Here is a 21,187-nt window from a genome sequence, read left to right on the forward strand (position 1 = left end):
GTAACTTTTCATAGTACCACACAGATGCTTTTTGATATGGTGGCTATAAAATTACCAAGGACAACTTGGAAAGTTATTTTGTGACAATGACTTAGGCTAGTCTGTAATCTTACTCATGTTATTTGAGCACTGATTAGTGCTTAATTAACAGTAATATACATCTTCTTAAAAAAATAAAATCAAGCTTTACCAGGGCCATGACTTAAACCACAATTCTTTTTGACTGTTGATAAGCAGTACTATTGCAGCAATGTAAAATTCTTGTTACACACACTCAATGTATTTCCGTAATTATAAAACTAAGTACTATAATCCTAACTATGTTAGGATTTGTTGGCAAAATTTAAGTTACCTTCACATTCTGAGGCTTAAAAATCTATTCACCAGTTTCTTTAAGTAATTGTTCTGTTTCTGTTTTCATAATAACAGCCAAATACACAGTAAGCATCAAAAACCCAGCTGTAGACAGGGTTGTAAGACAAGTCACTTTTTCTTTGATTTTTCAATATATCAGTGAGTTTCTGATGATGGCTGCGGATGTGCTTTCTGCAGCTGACTGTTTAAGATGATTTTCTGAATCTGGAAGGAGCATGCCTCTTAAGGATAGGCATGTGAAGAATAGGTCAGAGCTCTTTTTAGGACATTGATGCTTTACACAGTAGTAATCATAGCTAAGAATTCATGTAGACCTTAGTGCTGTAATGCATGATACAATATCAATGTATTAAGTGATGTTCAACTTCTTAAAAGGATAAAAATAAGAATGTACTACAGCATTAATTGTTGGAAATATATTTCTTGGCAGTTCTGTAATACTTGTCCTTCAGAATTGGTTATCTGACCCCATCACTCCTTTTTCTCCATGTAGAAAACCTGGTTTGCCTTATTTCAGTTTATATTTCTCTCTTGTTGCAGGGTTTCAGTGTGCATTTAAACATTCCTTTATGATTTTTAAATTATTTGTTTTTTTCTTTCGTTCTCTCTCCTTCATTTTTTTAAGTAGAAGTATTGCGGTCTCATTTGAATAAGAAATTTCTTTTTAAAAACAGAAGTTTCCATCCTGAATTAAAATATTTTGGCCAGAAGAATAAACTCTTGATGAATTTAAATTTTACATTGATAATAATTGTTCTTTACCACTAAGTGCTGATGATAAATGGGTATGGCCTTACACTTAGGCTGAAATATTTTCTATCTTTGAATAATTTAGGTATGTGTGGTACACATTTGAGTTGAGAAGGAATAGGGCTAGAGAGTGTGAATAGTGCTTCTGATAGACACAGATTTTTAGAACTCATTACTGGCAAAACCTTTGCCTCAAAAAATTTTGACTGCGTTAGATTGTAAATTATCTTCTTTGGTACTTGGCACACAAGAATTTAATCGAGAATCACTGATAAAAAAGAATTCCTTTCAATATTTAGCTTTCTGCTCACAACTTCCAGCTGAATACAATTTAAATACTACCTTCTGTATGCTTCGTACATAAACACTTAAATTTGCCATGTCTCCCTTTTGAATGTCATGGCCATATAGAGGGATGGGGACAAAATTGATGATGAAGCAAATACGTTTTGAAGCAAGTGGGTTTAGTTTTGTTTGTATTGCCTGTTGTTTACAAAATACGAAAGAAGTTCTTCAATGCTTTATTTTTAATTTAACAAGTGTCCTTTTTTTTTCATGGAATGACCTGCTAGCTTAGAAAGAATAAGGTCAAATAATGAAGCTACTTAAAAAATTAATAGCTTCTACAGCATGGCAGAATGAGTCTTGAGTGGTGAAAATGCATGAGCTGAAGTGTTTGCTCGTTTACATATTTTATATGTGCATAGCAAATGTATATTAACAAGAGTGCCATACACTGTGGTTATTGCAGGGAGTGGCTTTTGGAGAGACAGGTTTATGTATTAGTAAGCAGTATCTTTTCCATTCTTTCTGTTTACCATGCACCTATGGAATAGATGTCTTTATTTGCATGGCTTTAGAAATAATGTACTCATTTTATCATTCAAACAGGCCATCACACCTTATGGACTTTTCATCCTATTTGGTAAGATATGTCAAATATACCTTGGCAAACCACAGGGCTAGTGGTTCTTTTTATTTATCTGATCCATGCTGGCTAATTAAAATTGCATTGCTCTCTGCATGTCCAGGAAATGCACTGAGAGAGTGCACTAGTTTAAAAATGGCAATAAGTTGAGTTAGGATTTATAAGCCACAGATACCAAAATGGCAAAACAGTTAGTGTCAGAAGAATTTTGGTGTGTGGTCCAATTTGTTTACTACAAAAAATGGGAAAGCAAAGTAAGATTAAAAAAACAGAGGTTGCATCAGAGGAAATACTGTACAGAATCAGCTTATACACCAGCTGCAAGGGACAATTTTTGGAAGAAAAATATTTTAGTATGCCTCAGAGGACTTTACTTAAAAACGGAACATAAACATTCAATATTATGACTAGGATCTGAGGGATGTTCCTCCACTTAGGACCCCCAGAAAATAATACAGAAACTTTAAAACTCTCCTTATACTAATATTTTAATCAACCTATTTAATGAGATGGTTATTCTTTGTAACACTAATGTTAGTCAAAAGAAAAAGACTTGGCCTTGTGCTTTTCATAGTAATGCTCTGAAAAAATTTCCTGTCTGGATTTCCACAGGTGTGTATGGTGATGTGCATCGTGTGAAGATCCTGTTTAAGAAAAGAGGAATTGCTTTGGTTCAGATGGCAGATGCAACCCAGGCTCAATTAGGTATTGATTTTTAAGGCACAGTTATCCTTCAAGCTAACATGAGTTTAATACAAAGGAGGAATTTGTCATCTGCCAGTGACAAACATAAACAAATTAAATTCATCATTGTGCTGCATTACTACATGCAAACTTTGTAATAATCTTAGTGATTTAAAAAAAAGTCTTGTGAATCTCAATCTAGTAAATACTAGAATTAAAACATACAACTCTCCTGTCATTTATTTTAATGATATGTTATATAATTTTCCTGTAGTTTATCTTCCTGTTTAAGAATAATCAACTAGTCTGTATTGAAATGCTGTTTTACATTTTCTGACATTTGAACTGGAGGTTATATTATATCTTTTTACCTTTTTTAAATGTAATGTTATGACATAGCCCACCTGGTAGATGTGGAAGTTGCAGTTTAAATTTAGAATGTGAAATCTGACACTAAGTAGAAAACAGTATTAATATTCAAAGAATTGTCTTTTCTTCCCCTCCATTAATTCATCTTCGAATTACATTTTCACTGGTTAGCTATCAACTACTTGAATGGACAGAGGCTTTATGGAAGGGTCATGCATGCTACTCTTTCAAAATATCAGACAATTCAACTTCCTCGTGAGGGACAAGAGGACAAAGGTCTGACAAAGGACTATAGCAATAGCCCTTTACATCGCTTTAGGAATCCCTGCTCTAAGAACTTCCAAAATATCTTTCCTCCATCTGCCACCCTGCATCTCTCCAACATCCCGTGAGTATCTGCACGTGTCATCTTCTTGGAAAGATGTTTTTTAGGTTATGTTGTCAAGTTAAAAAGTCTGATGTAAGTCTTGGTTTTCTTTCCTTGGCCTTTTTGCAATTTGTTCTGCTGTGGTTCATTCTGATATGTAATTAACAATAAGTGAATCCTTTACCGTCCTGTTTTTATCATTAGCAAAGAGGATAACGGAAGGAAAGATCTTTGAGTTTTGATCAGTTTACATTTTCTTGAGAGTATGCTTTTGGTTTTTGACATATTATGTGTCACAAATTTTCACAAAGGTTAAAGACGTGTTTTTTGAGGTAATGTTCATGACAACAAATTCATTATTGACATTGTTATTTAATATAGATGCAGTTTTTAATAATTCTAATACTTTTTAAAAATCAGTTTCTACAGGACTCAGATCTCTTATGAGCAGGGCAAGGTGTGAGAGAGAAAAAAGTATTTAGTGTGCTCTTTAATACTGAAATAATCTTTTTTCTATGTTATCAGAATGTTATCAGTATCTAGAATGTTATCAGTAGTGTGTGGAGTAACAGCTGAAAAGCTTTTACAGCCTTTTCTTGTTTGGCAGTTGTGCAGGGAGGGCAAAAAAGGAAACTATGGAATTTTTGTCAAGTAAGAAAGGAAATTATAAGACACTTTGGAAACAGCTTTTTGAGTAAAACAAAAATCTTTCAAAATTGAAAATATGTGATGTACACTTGCACAAATTGCAAGATGAAATGTATTCCTTATGATTTTATGAGATTTTTATGCAATCTGAATTATACTGAGGAAGAAACAGGGTTGGATGAAAAACAATAGAGTATGTTGAAAATATTTTTGTAGCACAATGTGATACTAAAATGTAGAGTAAAAGGCAAGTGTTTTGGGCTAAAGTGTTGACATGGTTTGAGTTGATGGAGATAAATTTAAACAGCAAAAATTAGTTCAGAAGCCAAAATTGAGATCTTGATATTGTTACAGCACTCGTACTCTTCTACAAATTGGGAGTTTGTTTTTGTTTATTTTTTTGTGTGTGCGTGTTTTTGTTTTTTTTTAATTAGGCCTTCTATTACTGTTGATGATTTGAAGAATCTTTTTACAAGTAAAGGATCTACTGTGAAAGGCTTCAAATTTTTCCAGTAAGTTTTCTTGTAAAATTGCTAAGCAAGCTTTCATGCTGGAAAATAGCTAATTGCTTTTTTTGCTTTCTGTGTGCATGTAACGACAAGCAGAATTCCATGTATATATAGCTGTAGGCAAAAGTGGTACACCTATAATGATTATGATACTTCCAGTCTTAACATGTTAAATGGAATACTGGGTTAGCGTAACTAAACTAAAAATGTGCAACCTTTTGACAAATTTCATGTATGTTCAAAGTAAAACAAGTTTAAGAAAAGTAAATGCTCACTTCTTACAAAAATACAGGCTTTGTGTATGTAAAATGCTGTATAAAAATTACCGTGATGACAATGTAGCTCCATTAATTAATGTTAGTTGGCAGCATTATTTTAGTAGATTGTACCTGCTAGAATAATCCCATCTATATGCACCATGAAATTATTTCTTAGAGGTCCTCAAGCCTTATATTGACCTAGCTTTTTGAAATCCAGTGTAATGAAAGAGTGATATGAATTTAAGCCATAGACTCTCAAAATTCATGTGGTTTTGTAATCTTTACATTTTAGCAGCTGCATAAATAGCTCTGATACTTTTGCTGTATGTGTGTAATATAGCTGAGAAAAAAAACCCACTTACACAACTTTTCTGTGTTGGCTAGTGAAAATTTGGTTAGGATTAATAATAATTTTTATTATTCTTCAGGAAAGATTGCAAAATGGCTCTTATTCAACTGGGCTCTGTGGAAGAAGCAGTTCACGCTCTCATTGAGCTTCATAATCATGACTTTGGAGAAAACCAGCATCTCAGAGTTTCCTTTTCAAAATCTTCAATCTGAATTTTCTGTGAATTTTCCCTTTAAGATTACATAATGGTTTTAGTAAAATTTTCAAATAAAAGACCGAGACAGCTGTGACCAGTTTTGTGTCTTAAAAGAAAAATCTCATTAATACACAAAGAATTAAGTGATGATTTTTTCTGATTCTAGCTGCAAGTATGTCATCCATAGAAAGATTCGTCTGTGAAATTGTTTTAACAACAATATTTATCATCAAATTCCCTAGTTAAAATTATATTTTGAGAACATTGTTTCAGCTTTTGTTTGACATCAGCCTTACAAAACAATTTGGAGTGCTTCTACAATGTACCAAATGAGTCTATTTAATGAAAAGGTAAATCTACTCTGTGCACATTAAACACTAATTTGAATGTGAAATAGTGCTTGGGTTTCTTGAAGGAAAGCAAACAGTAACTGTGAGTATCTTCTAAATAGTATTTATGTTACAAGGTGTGTGTTCATACTTTGGTGAATCTTTACAAATAACTTGTTTATAAAAATAAGAGGTCTGTGCTGTTCTTATAGATTAAATTATTAGAGAAGAGGCAGTGCCTTCTCTCTGTAGAATAAAAGGTATTTGACAAGTTTCTTCAAGGTGTGGTATTGGAGAATTAGTTTGACTTGACTGTGGATTGGAAGTTTGATGTCCTATTTCTACTAGGAAGGGGATGTGTAACTACCTTGGAGAAAACAAAACAAGAAAATAATCTTGATTTAAAATAATTTTTTACATTTCTCTAAATAATTAAATGTTTGCAATCTTGTGGAAGATATTCAGGTCTATGATGGTTTCGCAATTTTTAAGAAGTTATTTTTACTAAGGTTATCTTTCAGGGCAGAAAAATTGAACCTCAAAGTTTTTTACCACTCTGAAGTCTAATACTTAAATTACTGTGTATTTACCTAATTTCTTGTTATGTGCCTTACTATGTGTATATGAAATGAATGATGGGAGCATTATCTGAAGTATCTTGCAAAAATAATGTGGGCATTGTGAAAATTCTCCTCTTGGTCTTTTTGAAAATGTTTTCCATGATACTTCAAGATATATTTTTTCATTAATTAAACTTTGAATTCTAGTTTCTTGTGCTTTCATATGGAGATTGGATATAGGTTTCATTTGTTGTGAAATCACCTAGGGATTCTTTAAATTTACATAGTTGCACTTCTCTACCGGTAGTTCTTCACTGATAGAAAAAATATACTAAAAAACCCAAACAAACCTATATAGGAAGGCCAAACAGCAAATCCAGTTCATCTGGATTTCATCTGACTTTTTGAGAGACACTGGCTGTATCAGAATATTCTCTTTTGGATTTCTGCATTTCTTTATTTTTAATACTTTACAGTATTAAACTTAAAGTAATAGAATGCTATCATTCTTTCCTTTGTAAATATGAAGAAATATTTGATACTGAATCTTGATTCGTATTTGGGGAATAAGCTGAGATGCAGTTGTTTTGCCATGAGTGTACAGATGAATACTCATGACTTCTGACCATATTTTAAAAGCTAAATTTCCTAGGGTTTTTTTCATATAAATTAATTGAAAATTATTTTACCACATTTTAAGGACTGATTTCTTTCAAACATGGCATTCATTTACTTCTAACTATTGCAGAATTTGTTTCTGCTGTAATATTTTGCCACTCATAACTGGTTTTTTTCATCTGAATTGTTTTTGCAAAATCAGCTTAATAGTAGCTTGCCAGATGGTACCTTGATGTATGTAAATTGATTACAGGTGTAGTGTTAAGGAAACTTCCCAGTCTGACCATCCAGGATCCACTCTGGCAGTCACTCTTGCACCACCTAAACTGGGACTGAGGCTACAGCCCCCACATTCCCACAGTCAGAATAGGTTTCCTTACTGGATGGACCCCAGGTTTCCCACAGCAGTCTCAGGCATCCCAACCACTAAAATAATTTCATCACAGTGCAATAACAAACTAACAGCTCGAGCTGGTGTCTCTGAGAAGGGACCCTGAACAAAGGAACCCCTGGGCTTTTATCCCCTCACAGTCTAAGCACAGGAAGGTCTGGGGTCATCAGCTCCTGCCGGGTCTCGGTGTCCCCTGGCTGTGCCGCAGGTCCCCAGGCCCTTGCTGTGCTGAGGGTCGGCTCTGCACGGCCTCTGTGCCTGGGCTGCACCAGCCAGAGCTCACCCTGCAGCTCCCACTGCAGCTGCACCACGAGCTCCCGCAGAGAAGGTGCAACCAATCTGACTGCACAGATGTAGCTATAGTAAGTGCTGTACAACACAACTGTATAAATATGCAGAATGTACTATGTACTGGAAAGTTCAACTGGCTTAGGAATAATATTCCCCTAAGGGATGTTTTGGATTTCACAGAGTGGTATGGGTTGATCTTCATGGTTCTTACAGTCCCATCACTCAGTCTGTCTAGGTCCTTCTGGATCCTTTCCTTCCAGGTGTGTTGACTGTACCACACAGCTTGATGTTGTCAGCAAATTTGCAGAGGGTGCAGTTGATTCCACTGTTCATGTCACCAACAAAAGTGTTTAACAGCTCTAGTACCAGCTTATCCTTACAAAACACTGCTCATTATTGGTCTCCACTTGGATGTCAAGCTGTTGACTACAACTCTTTGAATGTGGCCATCCAGCCAATCCCTTTTCCAGCTAGAGGTCCACCCATCAAATCCATGTCTCCAGTTTAGAGACAAGAAAGTTTTGTAGGACAGTGTCATGCATTGCACAAGTCCTGGTAGATGACATCAGTTGCTCTTCTCTTATCCACCATTGCTGTAACTCTGCTGTAGAGGGCCATTAAATCTGTCAGGCACGATTTGCTTTCATTGAAGCTATCTACTTCATAATCTTACTGGGAACCAAGGTGAGACTTCCAGACTTAGAGTTCCCTGGGTCTTTCTTATTTTCCTTTTTACAAATGTAGGCTATATTTCCCCTTTTCAAGTGAAGCTTTAGCTTTCCACTGTTCCATAGACTTGGACTGCTCAGAAAACCTCTTTTCCTCCCAAGCTAGATATTGCTACTTCCACCCGCTGTAGCCTTTCTTTTAGTGTTTATCTAGGAGTTCCTTGTTCATCTAAGGATAACTTCCACTTTGTTGAGATAATCACTCCTGAGCTTGGAGAAGGTGATCCTTGAATGCCAGCCAGCTTTCTTGCGTCCCTCTTCCCTCCAGTCCTTTATTCCATACTATGAGGCAGATCCCTGAGGAGGCCAAAGTCTGCTCTCCTGAAGTCCAGGGTAGTGAGCTTTCTGTGCACCTTCCTTGCAGCCCTAAGGATCTCAAATTTCATTTGTGGTCCTTGCAGTCAAGACTGCTCTTGAGCTTCACAATCCCCACCAGCCCCTCCTTGTTGGGAGGAAAAAGGTCCAGCATAGTACCTCCTGTCCTTGGCTCCTCTGTCACTTAAGGAAGGAAGTTATCATCGATGCATTCCAGGAAGCTTCTGGATTGTTTGCTTGCTCCTGTGTTGACAGATATTAGGGTGGTTGAAGTTTCCCATTAGGAATAAAGTTTGTGAGGCTGCTCCTCTCTGTCTGTAAGGGGCCTCATTTTCTCTGTCTTCCTGGTCAGACAATCTGTAGCAGACCCCCACTATAAAGTCACCTGTCCCTTACCTGTCTTTAATCCTGACCCATTAACTCTCAGTCAGCTTCATCCATTCCCAGGTGAAGCACCACAATCTGGAGCTGGTCACTGACATAGGGGGCAACACCTCCTCCTTGTCTACTAGACTTCTATTCTTTCCTGAAGAGCCTATATCCTTCGATTCCAACACTCTACTCTTTGGAGCCATCCCACTATGTGTCCATGACATACCAATGAGGTCATAGGCATGCCCGTGTCTCTAACTCTTCTTGTTTATTCACCTTCTTATGTCTTATTGCATAGGTGCTTTGAAGTTCAGACTCAATGAAGTTGACTTACTGGCTGGAGTAGCTGGAATTCCTTTGTTTTGTTCTTCTGGTGCTTTTCTGCTGACCTGTGATCCCTCTTCAGGCACTGAACATCTGTTGCTGGCACTGGCACCAGACTGATGGGAGTGGGATGGACTGAGGCTCCCTTCCCCCTGGCATCTTTAGTTTAAAGCTCTTCTCAACAGCTTGGCAAGCCTGTGGCAGAAGATGCTCTTCCCCTCTTCTGACAGCTGGACCCTGTCTGCCCTCTGTAGACCCAGTTTCCAAAAGTGGGTCCCCTGGTCAAAGCAGCCAAACCCATGGCTGGGACACAGCCCCAGACGCATTTGTTGATTCACCAGATTTGACTGGCCCTTTCAAACACCTTCCTGTTGGCTGTGTGCATTGATGAAAAGACTGCCTGCAGAATCTAAAAAAAATTTAACTTAGGAAAAATCTGAAAGTAGGTATTTATTATGTTTGCTTTTTGGTTTTGTGGTACAAGTGTTGTGTATCTTTTTTGATTCACCTTTATGGTTCTGGTTTTGCAACTAAATTATTCTTGTCAACGTACTTTCAGATACGTGTGTATCTGAAAGATTCTACCTCTTAGGGAGATTAGCTTTTACAAGATATGCAGAAAAGCTTTGAAACTTGACAGTACATCTTAACATTTTCTTAGCAGCGTGAAGGCACTAATTAAGGCTGCTTTTTCCCTTTTAGTGTACTGCCTTGAATAATTGAAAGCACAAACATGAAATTGAAAGCATAACACCTGAGTTATTATGCTGCATTGCTAGTGAAGAATCATGGCAGAAGGAATATTTTTATACTTTGTGTTTAACCTGCTAGTGCCTGGTGCAAAAGCATCTCAATTCTTGATTCACTAAAGCTTATGATAGCAGATCCCTTGATATCTGTGAAAAGAGCAAGATTTGGGAAAGAATTATATTATTCTACAAAGTCGTAGAATGATGTAGATGGAAAGGAGCCTCCAAAGGCCTTAGTCCTACGTTTCTGTCAGATTAAAGACAACTTTAAGCAGTTACGCAAAGAGTTTTTTAAAATCTTGTAATTTTTTTAAAAAATAAAATGGAACAAATTCTCTGTTCTTCACAGTCTTCACTGTGAATTTGCTTCCTTAATGTGTAACTAGGCTTTAAACATACTACATTCTATGTCTTTTGCCTTTTTCTCTGTTAACTGTGTAACTGAAGAGGATCTGGCTTCATCTTCTCTATACTGTGGCCTTAAGTTGTTAAAGATAGGTTTATAGTTTCTTTAACATATGTTACTAATTTCTGTTTGTGAACTATGGGTAATGTGCACAGCGTAAGTTGGAATTTGGGCACGTGGTGTGATTCTTTGGAGCTCTCTTGTGCAGGGCCAGTAGCTGAACTCAATGATCATTGTGGGTCTTTTCCACTTCTGCATATTCTATGATTCTGTGACTATATGGTTATGCCTTCTGTATATGTCATGTCCTTGCATCAGCTCTGAGTTGCCTCCTAGTCCATTTTTTTGGATAAGTGCGCACTTGGTTCAAAGTGTAGTAAGGCTTTTTTTAACAACCCAGGAGCAGCTAAGTGCCTTTTCAAATGATCCTTGATTTGTTATATAATGGTAAAACTTCAGCTTCTTTGAATTTCTGCAGAACTCTTCAAACATCAGAACCGGTTTCTGAAACTTTGACTCATAATTTAACTCAGTGCCTTGTCTGCTGGTCCTGTAAGTTGCACTGGGTTTGTATACTGATAAATTGAGGTCCTTTTTATTTGGAAGATATTCCACATATCAGTTCATTTTCTGATTACAGACAGCCAACATATGTTTATACGCCAAGAAAATTGTTAGTCTTTGTGGACAGAACTGCCAGTAAGGTCTGTCTGATCAATTATCTTGCCCTCCTCTTACTGATGTCAGGAGGAAAGTGATAAGTGGGGTTTTTTATAAGAGATGTAGGCTTACTACTTGCCATTTTATGTTGTTAGCTTATACTTCCATTTTTCACATGAGAGGTCAGCTGCCTACAAAAAGCATTATTTTGCCTTAATCTTTGGCCCTGATATGTTGTTAGCTAGTGCACAACTACCAGACTTTGTTTCACCACAACAGTAATAAGACTATGCTAGTCCGATTGCACAGAATTTTTTCTTTAAATAAACTTGATCTGTCTCTGAAGTTTGGTTTGCTGTGTACAAGAACTTTTGCCTGCTTTTTTCAAAGCAAATCATAACAGTTAGAATATAAAATTTCTGAAGTATTTAACTTCAGGGATTTGTTGATGGGGGATGTGATATAGGAACAAAATTGGACCAAAGTTTTTGTGCCTTCAGTAGTTTTATATGTAGGATTTTTCATATCTGTAGGTGTCTTAAGTATAGTAAATACATTTTTCCCCTCTGGAAAATGTATATTTATATTGTGAAAAATTAATATTGTTTACTGACTATACAAGGAGTGAACTACAGCTGTTTCAATATAGATTTAATTATTCTATAGTCTTTCTCATTACAGTTTTTTCTTTTCAGTAAGTAGGAATCCAAGCATAACTCACATTATTTCCAACTTCAGATAATAATGACATGTTGTGCTTGGAGCAGTCCCAAAGGAATTAAATGCTTACATAATTGAAGGTCCTTGATAAATGAAGAAAGCTTTTACTTTTGCAGATTAATGTCATCACTGTAAGCACTTTTTCAGTTCTTGGAAACTGCTTTATTTATGAGTGGGAAGCAACCACACATAAACTTGTTTTGAGGCACTTTCCAATTGTTTTTGAATATGTTACCCACTTTCTGCAGAAGTTCAGCATAGAACTGCAGTAGCACAAGACAAAAGTTGTTAACTAACAAATTCTTGCATCAGAATGTCACTTCACCCTCTGGCCAAAGACTCTTCTGGTTTTACTGAGGTATATGAAAACTTGTTTTCTCTCACACTACTTTCTGATGGGAAGACCCAATGCAAAGTGGCCTCTATTTGAGACTTTACTGATGGTAGAAACAGTGGAAAGTGAGATAGTAATGTCAAGGAAATGGTGTGAGAGAAGGCAAAAGGTTAATATGTTGCTTTTGGTACTGTACTCAAGACACAGTAAACGTCTCTAAGAATTGCCATCATTCTCTCATGTCACATGATCTGTTCATAAAAGTTCCCTTTCAGTCTATAAAAATGTTCATCTAATACAGGAAAATACTGTAAATGTTTGTAACATCATGTTATGTTTGGTTTTTGTCTGTATAAATCTGGCAAAAGAGTGTTTGGGGAAACAAATGGAAATGTAAAATGTTTTTATATAAAAAGATTGTCTGTATATTTTAATAAGCAAAAGCTTTCATTTGTAAAGCATCTTGTGGCATTGCATGAAAAGTATTCCATATCTGTGGAGATTACTTAAAACTGAAAGAAGATATAAGATGTATTAAAGAAACCTATTTTGTGACTGTTTAGTGCATGGTGAGTTTGATTTTGTTTGTGCTGTAATATATTCTGGTTTTTTAGGTTAGTGTGTTTTCTGATTACATGATATCTATACCTAACTAATTTCCTAACTCTAGTTGTTTTAGCATGTCTTTCAATAAATGTAATTGTGGTTGTACTCCTAAGTTTTCCTGTGTTCTTGTCTATTGCTTTGGATTTTTTCAGGTCTTATGATTGTGCGGCTAATAACATGTAATTTTCTGGTTTTTTCCTTCAGCATACATGGGCATCTAAACAAAAGCCATTCATATCAAAAGCATTTTAAGAGGGTTAAACCACATTGTAAGCAAGAAGTGAAGATCAACAACACCTAAACTTTTTCCTGAGCAGGGCAGCAGTTCTTATTTTTAGTAGGATGGAAATCTACTGTAAACCAATACAGTAGTGGATGACTGTTTTGTTATTTGAGGGATGAGAGGTTTCAGTGATGAGAGACTTGGGGCCTTATTATTGAGAATTGTTTTATCTTTTACCATGCTGTACTCTTTTCTAGTCCTAGGATCAAAATTCATATCCTTTCCACAATGATTTTAAAAAATGTGAATAGCAGCTTAAAAAGTCTGCTTTCAGCTTCCTATTTCTCAACTGTCTTTTTGATTGCTTTTCTTTCATACTTCTTTGGTTGCCCTTCCTCATGTTACACAACACTGATTTAGACCCTCTTATTCTTGCATCCAAAATTCAGGATTTATGGTAAACAGATAGTAGTCTAAGGCCATAGATACAAATATGAAGGGAGTGCAGCACCTCTTTCTGAACTAAAATTTTCAGCCAGTCAGGCAAGGATTTAATTGTCTGCCAGCCAGTAAATTATGCTGTTACCATCTCAGAGTGCAGATGCTTTTGTAGGGAGAAAAATCTGATTCAGTTTAGACTGAATTGCAGATTTCAGCAAAATGCTTATTCTCCAAAGGCTACATATGAAGTTCCCATGTGTAACTCTTCATTTTGTCCTTGTTACTTAAATATTTGAGGAGCATTCTGAGGAAAATGCTAGCTTTTGGTGGCCATAATCTGCCTTCTTATTTTTTGACCAAGTCTGCCTGTGAGAAAGTGAAATTCCAGACTGTTCTCCCTTTACTCCTTAACCAAAAAATACATCCCATCTTGAATTCTTGTCTCCTGTTGTTAACCCTGCAATACAATCAGAGTAATTTTTTTCCTCAAATGGTTTATGTGTGTCCATCTTGGAAAATTAAAATGAAATACAACTTTTAAATAGCACAGATATAAATTTTTGATACTAGAATTTGTTCTGTTACTTGCAAGCTGAAAGAGAAAGAGCAGTAACTGGTGAATTTGCCGGCATCCAATTTTTCATACGACTTGTATCAGTCCCAAAAGATTTCTTTACAGCCCCAGGGCTCACTCAGTTACAGAGGTGGAAAGAAGATAATTTATGCCTTGAAAATAAAATAAAAATTCCCACTTGCGTTTTCTTAACTGAGCTGAGATATTTGTACTTGAGTTCTTTGGCATGTAGCCAGTAAGTACAAGGATGTCTAAACAAAATAAAAGCAGAAGTTGTGGTAGAATATGTAGGTGAGAGAAGGTGTGAGGGGTAGAGGAAGAGGGAAGAAGAAAGCTCAGAAAAGTGAGTCATCCCAGAGACCGTGTCCAGACCAACGCCTTTGCTGTTGACCAAAAACTCATCTCAGATTCTGCAAATAGAATGGAGAGAAACAGTCCAGTGACAATGAGAATGAATGTCTTTAGGGTAAGGTAGCAGTATAAGTTTCCTGGCTCCAAAAAAGCTCTTACAATGAGAGTAATACTTTAGTCTCAAGTTAGTGATCATTCTTATTCCACAGTATTTGCTGCTTAGTCTGACAGTTCATCAGGGTAACACTTTCAGGTCCTGTGTTTTATTTCCAATCTGCTTGAGGTACAGCTACTCTGTCCTTTTGTGAGAAGAGCTTTTAATGGAAGCAAAGTATGCCTTCTGTAATTAATTCCTCCATTAAATCTATTGTGTAAAGTGTTGTTCTAGCTACACACCTTAGGGAGATACAAGAAGGCTGGAGAGGGATTTTTCACAAGAGCAGTAAGACAAAGGCCAATGGCCTTAAACTGAAGGAGAGTAGGTTTGGATTAGATACTAGGAAGAATTTCTTTACTGGGGGGGTTGGTGAGACAGGAACTGGAACAGGATCAGTGGTTAGAGAAGTTGTGGACTTCCCATCCCTGGTAGTGTTCGAGGCCAGGTTGGATGGAGCTTTGAGCAAGCTGGTCTGGTGGAAGGTGGTGTTGCCCATGGCAGGCAGGTCAAACTATATAATCTTTAAAGTCGCTTCCAAGCAAGACTGTTTTATGATTATATGAACTCTTTCTCATGTGTGTACATATTGTCTGGGCAATGAAGGGTCTGTAAGGGTTTTTACTGAGGGTTTTCTATGGGTTTTTTTTCCCTCCAGAGCCCATCCTGGTCTGCAAAGCCACATTGCTCAATGCTTGGAAACTTTTTTTGAACAAGGGTGGACTGAAGGATATTGCATAATACTGTAGACTTGCAGCTCTGTGGTTGGAAAGAGGTTCCATTTCTACCCTGCTGTAGTGCTGCCTAGAGCACACACCTAGAGAATATATTCAGTAAGTATCACTGCCTGTAAAAATAAAACTGAAGCTTTTTTTAAAACAAATATGATCTTAACACAGAAAAAGACAAAATCTAAAGAAATTAGGGTAACTCTGCTCTTCAGTACTATGAAGTCCATTGATTATCTAGGAAAAACTGTCTGTAGCTCCAGGGTCTATTTTAGTCAAAGCAATGAGGGTGGGTGCTGGAAAGGAGGATTGTGAGTTCTATTCTAATTTAAAACTTCTGACAAATCCCTGAAGTTGTCAGGTTTAGTTCTTACCGAAAAACATGGCAATGTTACTGGCTGACTTTTCAGCATTACTGACCTTCTCTCTTTTTTTTTTTCCTTTTCTTCTCTCTTCCAATTCTCTCCTATGGCCAAACTGTCCAAAAGCAGTGTGAAATTTAATAGCAGCAATAAAGTACCTTCAGCAAAATGTCATTTCTGCACATGCAGAATTCAGTTCATTTAGTCATCAGAGTTGAAGTATCTTGTGAATTGTGTAACTAAGGTTCCCCATTTTGAAAAGCTCTGAAAGTAGTTTTTCTATTTAAGGTCACAATAGATTTCTAAAAACTGCTTGCAACCCAAGCCTCTTCTATCACATCTATTAACTGAAAGTGGTTTCTGTACTTTTCTTCATGCATGATGTTTGGTTGAGTGACATGCTCTTTTCCTTTCTGTGTGTATGTTTTCATTATGACTGAACAGCTTAAAATTCTGTCGTGCTGAGTTTGTAATTATCTTTTCAGAAGCATACAGGGTTTATACTGTTGCTCTTTGTGTTTCAACAAGTTTATCCTCTTTCTCAAAGCCTTTATTGGTCTATCAGATACTAAACTGGTTGAAGATTTTTGATAGCAGACCTCTCCAAATCAACTCCATCGTTATTGAGTGTGTTTGTTTCAACAGTAAATGACTACACATTATGCTCTTTGAGCATTAGATCTTTTCGTTTTCATTCAACCACAGAGACACGAAGATTAATAAACAATACCACACTTCTTGATGCTAAGACTTGTTATGGTATAGACATGTTTTTCTCTTTTTCTGCTCTGGTTTGGCACTGCTGGTTACAGCCTGCCTGACACAAGATGGCCTGAGTTAATTTCTCCTTCTAGGATGAAGTATGTGCTTGAAAGAATCCCAAAGATCTTACTGGAACTCTTTGTGAAGTTCTTTATTCACCAATCAGTGCAAAACTCTGCTCCTTGTGTGAACAGTTTTTCTTTGAGGAAGTTGTTCAATCACTGTGTAGCTCTAGCTTTTACACAAACTGCTTATTCTGCAGGGCTTAGATTCTCCCAGTTTTGTATTATAGGAAGACTGCATTTTTCATTTAAGTTTTTGTTATGCGTATGATTTTTATCAAGGCCCTTCAGAAATACTTTCAGGTCCTTGTTGCCACTCATCAACAGGAAAATAGATAAGGAAGAGATTGCTTTTGGAGGGCCTGACCATAAGATGTTAGCAGTAGCATCCTGTCTTGCCTGGAGTATCTTGCTTACTTACTGTCTCATGAAATATAACAGGAAAATTGCTGATTACTTTGCAGATCAATTGCCTAGAAACACTGGGCTTTATTAAAATGCTGAATGTAACTTTGGGAATCCTGCTGACTAATCTTGATTCTGTCCCTTTCAAAGACTAGGATCCTATCTAAACAACCACGCTTCTAAACTGACATACACATAACTTCTTACTCTCCAAATGATGGGGCTGTACCTTCAGCCAAAGTTTAAAACACCCTTGGTGTACATCTGGTTGTGCATCAAATGGATATAGAAAAAAAATCTGTACTTGTAATTAGACAGTAGATTCATGTGGCACATAGCCAGAGAAAATTTTTCAGCTTTGTGCAGGCCTAAATGATCAGTCATCATTTAGTTCTCAGAGGCTTACATTATTTACATTACTAAGACCTTGTGGTTTAAAAACTTCTGAAAACTAGGGCAGACTGCTGTGGCATGAAGGCTTCTACCAGAGGTTATGTTGCACCATACACACGTGAGAATACTGTCTCAGTTACACGTCTTAGTGGGAGGGAGAAGTGAAGAGAGGCAGAGAGGAGTTATCAAAACCCCCAGTGGGTTTGTGGCAAAGCACAGTTTTTTAGCCCTATGCTAAAACCCACAGATAGCAGCCCTTTTGCTCTGGAGAGCTGCTTTTCTGATTAGCAGTAACTGTCAGCAGGCTTTATCACCTACTATGCCCTTGTTATGAGATGTACAGGGCATGCTCTGATATATGTTACATCCAAGGCCTATCCTCTAGGCAAACTGTATAGAAGCATTCAATATTTAAGGTTCGAATTCAGTTATTCAATGCTTTTACAGGAATCTTATTTACATTTTCATCTTGACTTCATCTGCTAGGAGCTGAGACAGTGGCATAGGCACCCTGAGAAAACAGACAGAAATACTGCAAACAGCTTAAGTGATAATATTTCCATTTAAAAAATCATGTAAGATACTGCTTTATTTCTGCACTGTATTTACTGAAGCATTTTCAACAGAAACTGAAGAGGGTCAGCCAATCTTTTCAGTTATTTCTGAATATTTTGGGTTATTTTCAACAATTGCTGTTTCTTATTCTGGGAACTAAGTGGGTAACCAGAAACCAGTTATTAATTTGAATAATTTTAAACAGGCAAGAGAGACATAATTCAGACAGAAGGAATGTTCCATCAAACTGTAGTTACTCTTTTCATTGTCAGTTGGAAAGAAGCACTTGATAGCAAGCTGTTCGAGAATGCAACAGCACTATGAATAGCTGAGTGATCTGTTAACAAGGATGTTAACATTTATTCACTCTGGGTGAAGATGTTTGCTGTGTTTTTAAAAATGTGTTTGCTGAAAGAGCTATTAGTATCAAATGTTTTGTCTTCATGTGTCAAAATGAGCAGTGTAATCTATACCAAAACATCCTTAAGAGAAAAACAAAGAGATTTGAATGACATGATGATATTCATTGTCTGCAAAGGAGACAGAACAAATACAGATAGCTGAGGAGATGTTTAGTCCAGCTTGCCCTTCTGATTTTCAGTTATCTGCATTTAGACACTTGAAAGCTAAACTGCACAGGAAACTTGCAACATCTCTGGACAAATTTAATTACTTTGACCACCACAACTATTTTCTTTTCACAAAGAAAAATTGAAGCAAATACTGGTACATGTATCTTCTGGGTAATTCAATGTTAGGGATGAAGGAAACACTGTAATTACAAATTACGCTTCCTTTAGGTTTGACAAGGAAAAGATTAAAATGTTTATCCTATCCAGAACAGAAAATATAGGTAGATATTAGTCTGTTTTCATTAGAAAGATTTCTACATGAAACAAGCAAGATTTGCCCAAGATGTTAAGGATCAATATGTTGGGACACTAGTCTGCCTTACCCTCCTGAATTTTAATTATCTTTCTGTACCAATTAGCTAGGGCTTGGGCAGGTGATCTCCTGGCAGAAGTGATCTGTGATGAATCTCACTGGATTCAAACCTAAAGCAGTGGAAGAGATTGTTTGGGAATGCTGTGAATTCCACGTCACTGTCAGCATAAAGAGCAAATTAGACAAGTATGTCAGGAATCATAGAGTTGACCTTGTTGTGAACAAAGGACCTCTCAACATCTTTTGACACTTATTTCTTATGATCATGCATTGCATTTAAAGTAGCCTTTGTGTGTCGTTTAATTATCTGGTCCTGAAGGATGTCTTAAACAGCATTTAATTGTCTGTTTGAGATACCATAGACAGTAACACAACAAGGAGGTTCCAGTCTAGGTCCAGAACTTTTTTCAGCTGATACACATCTTTCTTTCTTTCTTTAGGAACATTTCTATGACAATTTTTAATTTCTTCTCTTTATAAATATAATATATTTCTTCAGGCTTCGTGCCAAAAATATCTTCCTGTTTGCTGCATGAGGTGCTTATAAAAAGTTGTTTTCACTACTTTTGATGAAAAGAACAGTAGAAATCGCAGTGATTAGTAGGTCTCCTACACAGTGGGGCTGCCAAGGAAGAGGAAAATTGTCATTTCCAAACCATTTTAATACGTTGTGCAAAACAACTGCTCTCTGAACCATTCCTTATAATGATAAGCTGCTTACCACCACTGAGAATGCATGCTTCCGATTTCAGTAATTTTAAGGGAGAAATATGCAGTTATGACATCTGTAGTGTGTCCTTCCAAAAGCAGAATCAGTTGTGTGTAACTGGCTGCTGCTGAAGAATCTAGTCAAGATGAATAAGTGTAGCAGAAACTGATAAAAAGTGTCTACAAGCTTAAGTAGGGAGAACAGTTAAAAAAATTTAAAAAAACGTAAACCAAACAAAAAACCCCATCCCACCCCACAAACAAAAAAGCAAAGCACATACCGCCCCCCCAATCAGAACCTCAAAAACTGGAAGAGAGTTACTTATGTAAATAAATCAATCAAGTTGATAATTGATTGAAACGGGTTTGTATCCCTTGAAATCAGACACTGATAATTTGGTGTTTGTTATTATACAGCAGTAAAAGATCAGGTTATGTCACTTAATATTGGTAATAGAGGACTGGGCTCCATTATCATTCAAGGGCATTAATGAAAAGCCCCGCTCGAGGTGCTGCTCGCTCCCGTTTGCCGGCGGCTGGCGGGAGGAGCACAGCTCCCACATACAAACAGGTGTGTCTATCCAGCCGCCCATCCCGGGAATCATAAATAATCCTGCTTTCCGTTTCTTCCCCCGCCCCCGGGCTATGGACAGCAGCAGCTCTTATCAGCCTTGCCACCTGCCCGGCCGGGGCAGAGGCGGTGTCCTGGGGAAGGAAAGGGGTTGTGCCAGGGAAGAGAGGAAAAAAAAAAAAAAAAAAAAAAAAAAAAAAAAAGAAAGGAAAATAAGAGAAAAGGAGAAGAAAATAGAGGGTTTTGCGGGCAGTGGGGCCGGGGAGGAAAGGGGCCTCGCTAAGGGGGAAAAGCCCGGGGGGGCCGAGGGCGCGGCGGCGATAAAGGCGTCCCGCCCGCCGGGAGGCAGCGCCAGCCGCCCTCCGCCCGGGGCCGCGGGCTCTGCCCTGCCCTGCCCTCGGGTCCCCTCCCTCCCTCCACCCCCAGGGACGATGCAGAGGCACCGGGGCTGTGCAGCACCGAGGGGCGCGGCGGCGGCGGGGACATGAGCTCGGGGGGCGGCCGGCCCCCAGGGCCGCTGCTGCTGCTGCTGCTGCTGCTGGCGCTGCCGCGGTGCGCGGGGCGGCGGCGGGGTGAGTGCGGCGGGCGGCGGCGCTGTGAGCGGGAGGCGGGCGCCAGCCCTACCGCGGCGTCCAGCGCCCGGCGGTGGTGGCCCGACAGCCCTTGCTGGTGGGGGGAAAAGCAGCCCATGGTGGCGGAGCATCCCGTGGTGGTGGTGTTGGGAGCAGCTCATGCTAGTTTGCATGTCCAAGTATCCCATGGTGATGGTGGCGGAACATCCCGTGGTGGTGGTGGTGGTACTTGCGGCTTTGGTGGCGGAGGCAGCGGTGTGAGTGCTGCTCTTGGCGCTGGCTGGTGTGTCTCCTCGACACCTGCTGACGGCAGGTGGTGGCAGAGACCTCGTGTCCTGCCGGGCTGAGAGGGCCTTGCCACAGCCAGCTGCGACTGAGGGAGCACACGGGTAGGACCAAAACAGTGAGGCGACTTTAGTGCTGGCATGATAAACTGTGTGTTGTGAAGGACAAATAAGTCATAAAATTTCAGCTGCAGTAGTAGGGGGAGGCAGGCATTGGAAACATGTTTGGTTTTTTTGGTGGTTTTTTTTTTTTTTTTTG

At 38.1% G+C, this 21,187-nt stretch overlaps 2 protein-coding genes across 5 annotated transcripts in view; both read left to right on the plus strand.

Annotated features, from left to right (window-relative positions):
• PTBP3 (polypyrimidine tract binding protein 3) overlaps window positions 1-12,953 on the plus strand; it is a 46,094-nt gene extending 33,141 nt beyond the window's left edge. For both annotated transcript variants that reach the window (XM_063421888.1, XM_063421890.1), the window contains exons 11-15: window positions 2,017-2,050; window positions 2,666-2,758; window positions 3,278-3,494; window positions 4,556-4,633; window positions 5,319-12,953. In XM_063421888.1, coding sequence (XP_063277958.1) covers window positions 2,017-2,050; window positions 2,666-2,758; window positions 3,278-3,494; window positions 4,556-4,633; window positions 5,319-5,451 — 555 coding nt within the window. In that variant the 3' untranslated portion in view covers window positions 5,452-12,953. The remainder of the gene's footprint in view (window positions 1-2,016; window positions 2,051-2,665; window positions 2,759-3,277; window positions 3,495-4,555; window positions 4,634-5,318) is intronic.
• A 7,370-nt stretch (window positions 12,954-20,323) lies between these two features.
• The window catches only part of SUSD1 (sushi domain containing 1), a 41,777-nt gene continuing 40,913 nt past the window's right edge, over window positions 20,324-21,187 (plus strand). For all 3 annotated transcript variants that reach the window (XM_063422601.1, XM_063422603.1, XM_063422602.1), the window contains exon 1: window positions 20,324-20,644. In XM_063422601.1, the coding sequence (XP_063278671.1) occupies window positions 20,557-20,644 (88 nt within the window). In that variant the 5' untranslated portion in view covers window positions 20,324-20,556. The remainder of the gene's footprint in view (window positions 20,645-21,187) is intronic.

The sequence above is a fragment of the Prinia subflava genome, chromosome Z (assembly GCF_021018805.1).
Source record: "Prinia subflava isolate CZ2003 ecotype Zambia chromosome Z, Cam_Psub_1.2, whole genome shotgun sequence".
Lineage (NCBI taxonomy): Eukaryota > Metazoa > Chordata > Aves > Passeriformes > Cisticolidae > Prinia > Prinia subflava.